This window comes from Juglans microcarpa x Juglans regia, chromosome 4D (assembly GCF_004785595.1).
Source record: "Juglans microcarpa x Juglans regia isolate MS1-56 chromosome 4D, Jm3101_v1.0, whole genome shotgun sequence".
Classification (NCBI taxonomy): Eukaryota; Viridiplantae; Streptophyta; class Magnoliopsida; order Fagales; family Juglandaceae; genus Juglans; species Juglans microcarpa x Juglans regia.
The window spans coordinates 52,643-66,656 of record NC_054600.1 but is presented as its reverse complement, the minus strand read 5'-3'; the positions used below and the strand labels follow the sequence as shown (position 1 = coordinate 66,656).

The following is a 14,014-nucleotide window of genomic DNA, read 5'->3' as shown; positions in this document are numbered from 1 at the left end:
TCAAACCAGAAGCTGCTTCAAAACATATTAGCAATGCCTTCAAGGCTCACACTTGATTTTGATCGGCCTCACACAAAATAAGTGTATCATCTGCAAACAATAAATGAGAAATATTAATGATCCCTCTCTTCGGAGTTCCAATCGGAAAACCATCTACGAAACCATGAGCCACCAAAGTCGAGATCATCCTACTTAGTGCCTCCATAACAATAACGAAAAGCAAAGGTAATAATGGGTCCCATTGTCTCAAACCGCGTGAACTCTGAAAGAAACCCTCTGGAGTGCCATTAATCAACACTGAGAATCTCACCGTAGATATGCACCAACGGATCCAATTCCTGCATCTTTCCCCAAAACCACATCTCCCAAGTAGATAAAAATGAAATTCCCAATTAACGTGATCATACGTCTTCTCCATATCTAGCTTGCACAAGACCCCTGTGGTTCCAGCCTGTAGTCTACTGGGCAATAAGAACCACATCAAGAATTTGTCTATCTTTTACAAAAGCATTTTGAGGTTTAGTGATAATGTCCCCTATTACCTCGCTAAGTCGGTTTGCAAGTACTTTCGAAATAATCTTGTAGACCCCATTCACTAGGCTAATAGGCCTAAACTTTGAAATATTCGTAGCCCCTGCCTTTTGTGGTATTAAAGTAAGAAAAGTGGTGTTAAGACTTTTCTCAAAATTTTCAACCTTGAAAAACTCCTGAAACACCTTCGTTTGGTCTTCCTTAACCACAACCCAACAATCTTGGAAGAAACCCATAGAGAATCTATCAGGACCGGGCGTCTTGTCTTTAACCATTTTCCGCACTACAACATAAACCTCATCCTCCTCAAAAGCTCTCTCCATCCGAACCACATCATTCGGTCCAATAATATCAAAGACGAGTCCATCAAGTGTAAGCCGCCAACCCACCTGCTTAGTTAGAAGTTTCTCAAAAAAATCCACAACGTAATTGTGAATTCTGCCCCATCAATTTTCAACACCTCTATGTTGTTATTTCTTCTATGGGAATTTACAATTCTATGGAAGTACTTTGTACATCGGTCCCCTTCCTTTAACCACAGTGCTCTTGACTTTTGTCGCCATGAAATTTCTTCTAGTAAAATCATCCTCTCAAGATCTGCAACCAGCGATGTCTTCTGTACTTTTCTTCCTGTGTAAGTGGCCACCCCTCTTGCAGCCTTTGTAACTCCTTAATTTCCATTAGCTTGGATTTCTTATTTTCCCCTATATTTCCAAAAGATTGCAGATTCCACACCTTCAAGTCTCTTTTTAAAAGCTTTCAATTTATTTGCAAAAATGAAGGTAGGGGTATCGTGGAACTGAGAAGAAGACCACCACTGTTTGACCCTATCCATAAACCCTTTCATTCTTAGCCACATATACTCAAGTTTGAAACACCGTTGACCACTACGTAGACCTCCACAGTCAAGCAAAATAGGTCAATGATCTGAAGATAAGCGTTCCAAACACTTTTGCCAACATCTAGAAAATGGATTCCCATTCTGAAGAAATTAAGAACCGATCCAACCTGGACCAAGTCTAGTTATCTGACCAAGTGGCAAAACCCCCTGCAAGTGGCAAATCCACCAGGTTCAAGTAAAAAATGCACTCTGAAAACTCCAACATGGCGGGCCTCACTCTTCTAATTCCAGAGCTTTCACTTGGGAATCTAATGATATTGAAATCTCCACCAATACACCATGGAAGATCCCACCAGCTATGCACCTCTGATAATTCTCCCATAATAACCTTCTGTTAGAGTCTGGGTTAGGCCCATAAACTCCTGCAAAAAAACACAAGAAGTTATTCGACGCATATTTGAACGAGCATGCTACCTTGTACCGCCCAATAAAATCCTCCATTTTTTCCACCACTTGCCTATCTCACATCACCACTATCCCTCCTGATGCCCCATTAGAGGCCAAATACACCCAATCCACGTGGGTACCACTCCATAAACTGCAAATAATTTTCCTATTGATCATCTTCAACTTCGTCTCCTATAAACACTATGTCCACCTTCCACTCAAGATGTAAGTGCCTAATTCGAAGCAGCTAGTTAACCTCGTTGAGTCCATGGACATTCCATGACATAATTTTGGGATTCACTGGGGAAAAGCCAACCCCTTTCCTTTCGACCTTTCCCTGCTAGGACCACCTCCCAAGTTCATTGACCATGTCAATTTGTTAAGCTCCTGTAGTTTCTTTGATTCCCTTTTCCTTTTTTGTTGGTGCCCCACTTCAATAGTTGTAAGCAGCGCCATGAATTGCTCTTCGTAACCTTCACACTGAATCCCCACAATTTTTTGAATCTCTTCCACCGTTTGGAATACCCAATCTGACTTGAGCTGGATAAAAGAAGTTTAGTGGAATAGGGTTTCCCATTCTATTATCCATATGAACATTTTGTAATTCCTCTCCCAGTGAAATCTCATCCAAATCATTCTGCCCACAGACTTCAAGAATGAACATTTCATCCTCCACGCACTCCTCATCTTCCTCATCCAACACAAAATCAACAAAGGGGTTAGAAGGCAAGTTCGTAGGAGTCAAACCCTCACCTTCGCACCTAATCGTTACTTTTTGGCCACTCCTCGGCTAGATCTCGAACTCGACCATCTCATTCTGAACACCCAACACCGGCGGTAAATCATCGGAAGTCTCCACCACTGTCAACATTGTTTGAGCATCCAGTGCCGGTACTTCCTCTGACAATAAGCATATCAGCACAGTCCCAAGCCCTCGATGATCATCGTTGGATGCTTCCTCTCTGCAAAGGTGGACCCTTGGCTGGGAAGCTTCAAGTCTAGGACCAGGCCTACCACTAGACTAAGAGGGCCCAGATCCAACACTAGTGGGGCTACCTTCTAGCCCTCCCTTTTGTAACTTGTCCGAGGCCCATCCACTCTCCTCCAAATCTGCCCGCCCTCTCTCCTCAATTGAGTCTTAATCTAAGCTTTACTGGGCCCAGCCCTAGAACTCTGTCCCTTACCCTTATCCCCCATTGTCTTTCACCTTCCTTAAACAACTCGACAAAACTGATAACTTCAGCCATGTCCCTTTGTAAGAGTTTCAACTGACCCTGCACATCTAGCAACAACCTACGTACTTCCCAGGCCTCCTGACTCACAGTAGAGACTATTTTCCTACTACCTTCGCCCCCTCTGCACATGGTCCTGCACCGTCGAAGAAACCACCTCCCTATAAGACCGAGGAAACGACCTTATCTCACCCCTCCCTTGACCTGCCTGAACCCAGCTGGATTGCCATCCCTGTTTGTCCTCTCCTGACCCCCGACCAACAACTCTTCCCTCAATTTCCTCCATCCCCAACCTCCCACCCCTTCTGGAATGCAAAGAACACTCCTTATCCCCCCTGATTGTACTCAGACACCTCTAAAAGTCTGTCGTGGCTATTCGAGCACCTTTGAGCAGTAAAACTACGATATCCTTCACTGGTTGCCAAGTACAACTCCTTTTTCCCCATCTCAAACACTCTTCCAAAACTCTCCCTGACCACTGTACTGAAGATGGTCCCAACAGCACCCCATGTTTTGCCTTCCATCTTCTCTCAGTTTTAAGCAGCAAACCACCTTCCTTCACTAACATGAATAATTTTGATTCAATCACCACCTCTTTCATGTTTTCACGATCAGACAGAGAGACTTTGAAGAACACAACCGCGAAAAGGCTCTCAGAACAACACCAGTAAACTTGCCGAACTTCAGACGACACTCACTGGATGCCAGCGACTTTGTCTAAGTCGGCAACAGAGAGAGACCTACAACTGGGACTCATCTGAAGAAGAAAACCACCACGGAGAACCATATCCAGCATCATTCAAGTCTCGACACGAAGAAGAAGACATTAATGAAGATGCACATCTAGAGGTTATTGGTGATGAATACCAAGAGGATATGAAACAAATATTGGGTGATATTGGTGTGGGAATATTTATGGATGAAGGTGATACGGATGCATCAAATTCAAATGATTCAAGCTGTAACACTTTTATATGCTTGTGGAATGATTCACAGCGTGAGTTATATCCAGGATGTAGAAGGCATAACAAGTTGTTATTTATAGTTAGATGGCTTTATATGAAATCCATGTGCCGAATATCTATTAAGGCTGTCAATATGTTGCTCAAGCTATTTAAAGAGGCACTTTCATCAAATAATATTTTACCTTGCAGCTTCTATGAAGCAAAACAGTTGAAAGGAGGACTTGGGTTTGACTACAACGTCATATGTGCATGTAAGAATGACTATGTGTTATTTTGGGTAGAGAATGAGTAGCTGAACGAGTACTCTATTTGCCAAGAATCAAGATTGACAATTGAGAAGCAGAATGTGCCGTGAAAGGTCATACGCCAATTTCAATTGATATCTAGATTACAACGGTTTTTTATGTTACGTTCAATGGCTGTGGACATGACTTAACACTCATCATCTAGAGTCAAGAATGATAATATTTTGTCACATCGTGCGGACTCTCAAGTTTGGAAGGAACTTGATTTGGAACACCCATGGTTTGCTGAAGAACCTCGTAACGTGCGACTTGGGTTCGCAACAGATGGATTTAATCCATTTGAGAACATGAGTACTAGTCATAGTATTTGGCCACTTGTACTTATGTCGTTTAATCTACCACCATGGAAATGTATGAAGGATCCATATTTCATGATGAGTTTGCTGAATCCAGGTCCGAGATCACCGAGAAATGATATAGACATACACTTACAGCCACTTATTGCAGAATTGAAAGATTTGTGGGAGAATGAGGTCTTAACATTTGATTCATCAATAGGCAAGGCGTTCAAGATGCATGCTGCCATGTTATGGACAATAAATGATTTTCCTGCTTATGAAAACTTGTCAGGTTCGAGTACTAAGAGGAAAATGGCATGTCTAACTTGTAAGAAACATAGTTAATCTGAATGGTTTACGTATGGGAAGACTATGGTTTATGGGCCATCGTCGATTCTTACCTGTTGGCCATAGATGACGTAGAAATGCTAGGATGTTTGATGACACTGTTGAATGAGGGCAGCCTTCACCATATTCGTCTGTCGAAGATGTACTTATACAATTTGTAGATGTCGAAACTAATGATTTTGGTAAAAAATAATAGAAGAGGAAATGAAATGCGAATGAGTTGAATTGATAAAGAAGTGTATATTTTTCAAACTCTCATGTTGGTCAACGTTAAAATGGCGGCATAGTCTCGATGTTATGCATATTGAGAAAATATTTGCGAGTCGATGTTGGGAACATTGATGTCAATTAAAGGCAAAACGAAAGATAATATAAACTCACGGAAATATATGAAACGGTTAGAAATAAGACCAAAAATGCATTTACAACAAAGTGGTTTGTCTGTCTACATGCCAATTGGGTGGTATACGTTCTGTGAGTGGTTGATGAAGATTAGATTACCGAAGGACTATGCCTCGAATCTAATAAGGTGTGTACGAACAAATGACTGGAAAATTATTGGACTAAAAAGTCATAATTGTCATGTATTTTTATAGTGTATCTTGTTTGTTGCTATCCGTGCATACTTGACGAGAGATGTGCATGTGGCTTTAACTAAGTTGGGTGCATTTTTTAAAGACTTATGTGCTAGAACGTTGAATGTAGAAGTTTTGGATCGTATGGAACGTGAAATTACTATAATATTGTGTAAGTTGGAGAGTATTTACCCACTATCATTCTTCGACGTCATGGTTCACTTAACCGTTCATTTGCCACATGAGGCTCGACTCGCAGGATAAGTTTAGTATAGATAGATGTATCTCATTGAACAGTTCCTTGGGAAGTTGAAAAGCACAATGGGTAATAAAGCCCGCCCAGAAGGATCGATTGCAGAAATATATATTGATGATGAGTGACATACATTCTATTCCAAATACTTTCAATGATTTGACACGAGGTTTGATCGGTCGAAAAGAAACTTTGATGTTGACCAAGCAAGACAACGAAACGAATTTTCTGTTTTTTCCCAATAAGTATGTCCATTTGGTGTAGCGCTTGGTTATGATTTGTGTAGAAGAGAGTTTGAAAAACACTTGAAGTAAGTTCACATTATTTGTTAATTAATATTGTAATTTACTTTAAAAAATTATATGAATATAATTTTGTTTTGTAATGTATAATTTCAGTGATTTTATTAACGTGCTCAAGGAACTGTGAGTAAATAATATGGACTAGAAACATGAAGAGGAGTTCTCGAAATGATTTGAACAACGGGTAATGACATTACTGATTCGAGTTTGCACTAAATTAAAAAATACATTGGATTATTTATTTTTAGATGTTTATACTTTATTTAATATGTAGATTGTACAAATGAATGTGAGTAATCCAAACAATATATCGGACGAACTATATGCACTGGCGCATGGTACCTCGAGATGCGCTGCTCGATATTCTGCATGTATTTCTTGGGGAAGTAGGTATCACACAATGGTTCGAGAACGCTATAGGAAAATATAAAATAGTGGTGTCCTAGTCGAAGGAAGTCATGACGAAGACAACATTGATTTCTATGGGGTTATTGTCGATATAATTGGAATGAAATATTTGTCGGAGCTTGTGATGTATCTATTTAAGTGTGATTGGTGAGATTTAAGCAATCATCAAAGGGGAAAATGCCAAAATGAATATTTTGTGAGTATTAATACATCACAAAAAGGTATAAAGACGATCATTTTATTTTAGCTTCCCAAACATCTCAAGTATTCTATTTAGACAATCCTGAGTTAGGAAATCAATGGCGAGTAGTACAAAAGTTTTCTCCAAGAAATATATATGACGTTATCTCTAAGGCGAAGAGACAAGATGAAGAAGAAGATGATCCCTCTACTCAAGAAGCATACCAAAAGAGTCAACTTGTCTTTAACTTATTTGTGGATTTGAGCTAGTATGAGATGATCTTATTACATAGAGAAGATATTGAGACTGAAATTGTTGATGCAATAGTTGAGAAAAATGTTTAGTCATCTGAAGTATCTACAGATGATGAGAGCGAATCTACAAATGAAACTGATACAAATGATTGACCGATTTTGTGTTCACATTACACAATATCTTGAAATTATATCACCGAAGAGGAAGGAAGTTCACATCTCATATCTACCTATTCCTAGCTCTCTGTTTGATTCACCACTAGAGATTGATTCTATAGAACAAAGTAAATATATAATCTAACACTCATTTTTTTACAACTAAAATACTTGATAATTGATACAAGGTAAATAACTAGATATTTTATAGAGTTAACAGTACAATTTCGTCATGGTCAAGGCACTACTAGAGGCGTGACGTTTGAGAAATATCGTAAAGTGGGTAAGATTAAGGTTAACATTCCTAACGATCATACTGGAGGTGAGGGACAACAAGCAGTTTGGCTTGTATAGCATGTGGGTGTTCTTACACGGACTAATACACCTTTGACTACAAGTTCATGGCATAAAATCCCACAAGATGTGAAAGAGCTTATAAAGAAGCTTTGTTAGATACGTAATATTTAAATAATAAAATTATATTAATATTATTTAATATTCTAAGTGGTAATATCTGTGTATATATTTTTTCAATTATGACTTTGAACTAAATTTTGGTCGGAGATAGGAGCGTAAGACTGTCATTGAGCTTATGTGTAATGCATTCTGTAAGTATAAGATAAGGTGTCATGAGCATTACTTTAAGTAGGAGAACAATGAAGATTATGTCAACATCCTTTTCAAGATGTCTGACTTTCCGATTGAGAAAAATTTTACGACATGTTTGAAGATCCATCATATAAGATAAATTAACTGAATTCTTTACGTGTCCTATTTATAATTTTCGCTTACTAATATTTACAACTTCTATTCAGAAGCAAAGTCCTATAAACAAAACAAATAAATCGAAATTAAAGATTCATCATCACGCAGACTCAAGATCTTTCCATCGTCTCTCTATGAAATTGGTAATATACATTTTATTTTTTTATTCTTTCTTGTTTGTTTGCTGGCTGTACAAATTTTAATATTGATTTTATATCTTGAGAATGTTTCTTGTAATAAGAGTTAGACACCAATTATGATCTGACAAAATTATTTGCTGCATCACATATTGATTGTAATGGAGAGTGGACTAATCCCAATGCTCGTGAAAATTATGTAAGTATTATAATCTATTTTAATTAAACATATTTGAATATTTGTGACGATATTAATTATTTATGTTGTGTGTAGGATAAAATGGTTGCCTTACGTGACGAAGCTGCATCAGATAAAAATTCCTCAACAAGTGATGTTGAAATTTTTACACAAGTTCTAAGTCAACGTTTAGGATATTTGAAGGGTTTGGGTCGTTGTGTAAAACCTTCTAACTCTTCCTCAACATCAAGTACCTCTATAGTGTTAGAGAATATGAATTCCAGGATCGAATAATTGACTGCAAGACAACATGAGTTAAATGCTCAATTGATGAAACAAGTAGATATGGAGATGCGCATGAAACAACAAGAAGAACAACAAGAAGAGTTCATGAGAGAGATGCAGCTCCAAATGCAGATGCTTATGCAACAATTCAAGCCTCCAAGCAACTAATTTTCTTGTTTTACATAGATTTTGAGATTTAATTGTAAAGTTCTGTACGGATGACATTATTAGTATTATTACTATTTTTATTATTTAGTTCAGACTTATTACTAGTTTTATTTGTATTAAACAATTTGTAATGTATTTTTTTAAATATTATTTAATTATGCCTATTTTGTTTTAAATTTTGGGCTAAAATAAAACATCAACCATTTGAACGTCCATGAATCGTTCGAATAGGGATACATCGGAAACAACGGTTTGAACATCACATGATACCGTTTGAACGACTATTAACTGGCAAATCACTCGATCCTTTCATTATACGTTCAAACATCTTACTCAATCGGTAAAAAAATAATTTATGTTCGATTATCAATTTATTCATTCGAACGTTCCCTCATGTCTATTTGGTCGAACGAACTAGTATCAATTGACCACCCGTGTAGGATTATGTTCGAACGTTTTTTGTTAGCGTTCGAACTCCTTTTGTAACACCCCATTCTCAAAGGCTAGGGGTGTCACGTACTTTTCATAAAAATAAATCTGGCAAGAGATCTCAAATTTCATAAATGAAATTAGAAATTTATTTTATAGAAAAGGTCTAATAAAATGTCTTCCAAAAAAAAAATTAAATGAAATAAACTGAACAAAATTCATATCATAAAAGCATGTTTTATTTTAGAAAGTCTGAACAAAAAATTTAATGCTCCTTGTATTCCTGGCTTGCCTGCTCGCATTCATCATCCTCACCTGGGTGGTTAAAAATATGAAAACAAACAAAAATGAGTCGAAAACTCAGCAAGAAATCCATCACATCATAAACATAATAAACATAAAGTTTTTATAAAAACTTTCATGCTGAGAGTTTAAAATTCTTGACTATTCATACTGATGCTTATGCTATGCATGACTGTTTTAATTGAATTAACTGACTGATCTGACTGAATTAACTAATTTATCTGATTGGCCAACACACTTAACCCTGTGTCCAAGGTTGTGCACCGGCCCCACGTCCCGCGGCTGCAAGGGGAGCTGCTGATAGTATTTTGACATACTATAGTGGACCACGATTGAGTTCGTGACTTCCACATACACCCTGAAACTGAACTGCATTGGTACTATGCATCTGAATGACCATCTTATTAACTGATTTTATCTTTTCTTTCACTTGAAATTAAGATGGCTTACGTGTCTTATACATATGAGATGCATGACATATTACATACATAATCATAATTTCTGAATTTGAAACATGATGCGGAATGACAAAATCGTATGCTATGCTGGATGACATGTTTTCTTATGACATGAGTGGTACATAAATAATTGGCTGGAAACGAATTGGCTTGAATAATACTTATTCATAAACTGAACTGTGATGGTCCTAAACTTGTGATCAAATTACTTACCTCGCTGCGTTTCTTCTTGAATAACACTTCGTAACTGGACACCTATATGCAATAATAACTATCACTAAATTTGTTTGGAAACAAATAAGTACTAATATCTTACTTAATTAAATCCACAATCTAAAAGATAGTCAAACAAATCTTTTGTTTAACACTATAATCAATAAATCCTAGCATTTAAATTACTTAAAATACTAATTTATAATTTAGTAGAATACTCGAGTTATTTTAAAATACTTCATAAAACTTAAATTCTTAAACTAAGTTTCATTTCTTAACATAATTATTAAATCTTATAAGAAACCTAATAAATTCTATTAAATATTCTTAACATCATAATTTTATTAAATTCTTAACATAATAATTTTATTAAATTCTACTAAATAGACAAAGGAATATTAACAAAATACTCGCAAAAAATCCTTATAAAATAGCCTTTGACTAATATATTTTTTTAAGAAAACTGACTTTTAAAATGTTAAGCCTAATAAAATTAGTAAAACTGTTGTTGAAATAAAATAAGATCAAATCCAAATTAAAATACAAGTCCATTTAAAGATCATTAGAATTTTGTAAGAGTTGAAATCTAGCCCATATAATATTACTACATGAGCCTAACAAAAGGATAAGTCCATCCCACGCACATAAGGGCCTAGGGCCCAAGGGCCCATAAAACAACAGAGAGAGAGAGAGAGAGAATCTGCGATAAAAGGAACTCACCGAGAGAGGGCTGAGGGCGACGGCGGCGCTGGGTGGCTGGGAGTGACCAGCGACGCGACTGGGGGTTCCTATGGTGGTGCGACACCTAGTGAGGGAGAGAGAGAGAGAGAGAGAGAGAGAGAGAGAGAGAGAGAGAGAGAGAGAGAGAGTTTAGAGAGAAACTATAAGACTGAAAACAAAAGAGAGGGAAAAAGAGAAGGCTGGCGGCTGTCGGCTTACCGAAAAGGAGTGGGTGAGCTAGGGCTGGGCTGGTCGGCACTTTCTGTGTTGCTGGAGATGGGGTCAGCGCCTCTTGAGGTGGCTACCGTGGAGGAGGGGCGACGGCTCGGTTTCGAACTCACCAAAAAGATGGTTTCCATGAAGAGGGTGGGTCGGCTTATAGTGTTTGGGGAATCTTAGCCTTGCACGGTGGTCGAGAGTGGAGAAAAACTCATGGTATGGAGAAGTTCCAGTGGGATGGCTCACGGCTTCCAGTTTCTCCTCTCGTATATGGGTAAGCAAGATTTTATAATGGTAGACGATAGAGAAAAATAAAAGGAAATCTAGAGGAGTAGAGACGTGCATGTGAATGAGTAGAGATGTGCGAAGTGGAGATCGTTACTCGTCAACAGAGTCGGTTTTCTACTAGAACGTTAGCAACAAACACTGAGAAACGTACGAGTTTGAGGTTAAAGTGTTTAACTTAGAGGCTAAAAATAAGAGATGAGGTTTGGTGGAGATAGAGAAATAAACTTTAACTTTCAAACCAACTCTAGTGAACGTAAATCTGATACAATTTAGAAATCATTATTAAAACAAAACTCTAGCAATTTCAAAATAAAATTATAATAGTAATTATTAAAACAAAATAATTATGAAATCTGATAAAACTATAATCATAATAATAATAGAAAAATTTTTACTAAGAAATTTACTCATATACCCTAAATCCAAGACTAGTATGTTACAATTCTCCCCCTCAAAAGAAAATCTCGTCCTCGAGATGGAACGTACCTTGTTTTAAATAAGTCGGGGTATTTCTCTCTCATGTCTTCTTCGTGTTCCCAAGTGGCTTCTCTCTCGCTGTGGTGACTCCAAAGTACTTTGACCATTTGAATAGTTCTGTGTCGTAGAACTTGGGCCTTCTGTGCTAATATTCTCACTGGAAATTCTTCATAGCTGAGGTCATCTCGAATCTGAGGAGGCTCATACTCCAAAACATGTGTAGGATCTGGGGCATACTTCCGTAGCATAGAGACATGAAACACGTTGTGCACTGCCGACAAGTGAGGTGGAAGTACTAATCTGTAGGCTGCAACACCAATTCTTTCTAAGATCTCAAAGGGGCCTATGTACCTCGGGCTTAGCTTCCCATTTTTACCGAAACGCATTATCCCTTTCATCGGTGCAACTTTCAAGAGTACTTTATCTTCTATATCGAATTCTAATTCTTGACGTCGCTGGTTCGCATATTTCTTCTATCGCTCTTGTGCTATGGCGAGCTTCTTTCTAATAATTGATATTTTCTCACACATGTCTTGTATAATTTCTTGTCCCAAAATCCTCCGCTCTCCTCTTCATCCCAGTAGAGGGGCGACCTGCATTTACGTCCATAGAGAACTTCATACGACGCTGCCTGAATACTTTCCCGGTAACTATTATTATATGCGAACTCAATAAGAGGTAGATACTTAATCCAACTACCCTTAAATTCCATCATGCACGCTCTAAGCATATCTTCTAGGATCTGAATTGTCCTCTCTGATTGACCATCTGTCTGAGGATGAAATGACGTGCTATAAGTTAGTTGAGTTTCCAACTCCTTCTGTACCTTCCTCCAGAAAGCTGAAGTGAAATGGGTATCTTTGTCAGAGATGATCTTAGATGGTATCCCATGTAATCTGACAATCTCTCTAACGTACAATTCCGCCAGTCTATCCACGAAGTACGTCATCTGAATAGGAATAAAATGGGTTGATTTTGATAGTCGATCAACAATCACCCATGCTGCATCTTGACCTCCTAGGGTTTTCAGGAACCCTGAAACAAAGTCTATCCCGATCTCATCCCAAGTCCACACTGGTATAGGGAGTGGCTGAAGTGTACCAGAGGGTCTCTGATGCTCTGCCTTGACTTGTTGACACGTCAGACACTGTGCTACATATGTCACTATCTCTCGCTTCATCCCACTCCACCAATAATGTTGTTTTAGATCCCGATACATCTTGGTACTCCCCGGATGAACTGTGTAGAGTAAACGATGAGCTTCTCTCAAGATCAAATCTTTGATTACTCTATCATTGGGTACACATAATCTTCCCCTAAATCTCAAGGTGCCATCATCTGACACTAGAAAATCAAGTCTCTTACCCTCTGCTACTTCTTCTTTAATCTTCATCAATTCTGTATCACTTGCTTGGGCAACCTTAATTTGATCTATCAATGTTGAACCTAGGGTCAAACTATTCATCTTAGCTTGAGTGTTCTGGATTACCTCAATGCCAGCTCGCTCCATGTCTAGTAGTATATGCTTCTGAGGAGTAAACATCGTATCCAGAGTGCTAGAGGATGACTTTCGACTAAGTGCATCTGCTATGACGTTTGCTTTACCAGGATGGTAGTTAATATTGCAGTCATAGTCCTTCAGAAGTTCCAACCATCTCCGTTGTCTCATATTCAGTTCTTTCTGTGTGAAAAAATATTTCAAACTCTTATGATAGGTATAAATCTCGCACTTTTCACCATAAAGATAATGTCTCCATATCTTCAAGGCAAAAACTACTACTGCAAGTTCCAGATCATGGGTTGGGTAATTTTGCTCATAACTCTTTAGTTGTCAGGAAGCGTATGAAATAACTTTCCCATTCTGCATTAAAACACAGCCTAAACCTTTTAGTGAATCATCGTTATATATAAAAAATCCTCCATCTCCCGAAGGAACTGTAAGAACTAGTGCCGTCACTAATCTTTTCTTTAATTCTTGGAAGCTGTCCTCACACTCATCTGTCCATAGGAACTTCTCATCCTTTCTTGTCAGCTTTGTCGTCGGAGCTGCTATACTTGAAAATCTTTCTATAAATCTTCTATAATAGCCAGCGAGGCCTAAGAAACTTCGTACTTCATTGACATTACTAGGCTTGGCCCATTTTACCACTGCCTCAACCTTCGCTAGGTCCACTAAAATTCCTTTTGCTGATACCACGTGTCCCAAAAAGGAAATCTCTTGCAACCAAAACTCGCATTTCTTAAACTTTGCATACAACTTCTTTCTCTTAGTGTTTGAAGAGCAATCCTCAAATGCTC

At 38.0% G+C, this 14,014-nt stretch overlaps 1 protein-coding gene across 1 annotated transcript; it reads right to left on the bottom strand.

Moving 5' to 3' along the window:
* Positions 1-3,745: 3,745 nt before the first annotated feature.
* Positions 3,746-12,114, bottom strand: LOC121259499. The gene is made up of 2 exons (XM_041161104.1): positions 11,815-12,114; positions 3,746-3,808 (listed from the first exon to the last, which is right to left on the bottom strand). Exons 1-2 carry the CDS (start codon positions 12,112-12,114, stop codon positions 3,746-3,748), a joined length of 363 nt encoding a protein of 120 aa, XP_041017038.1.
* Between the last annotated feature and the right edge of the window lie 1,900 nt (positions 12,115-14,014).

Bases quoted from the DNA above. Each gene is read 5' to 3' on its own strand.
- LOC121259499 (XM_041161104.1), bottom strand. From the start codon at position 12,114: ATGAAAGGGATAATGCGTTTCGGTAAAAATGGGAAGCTAAGCCCGAGG. The intron at 3,809-11,814 runs GTACTTTGGAGT...TTTCTTCTTCAG, and splicing joins GAACTATTCAAATGGTCAAA to ATGAGTCCCAGTTGTAGGTC.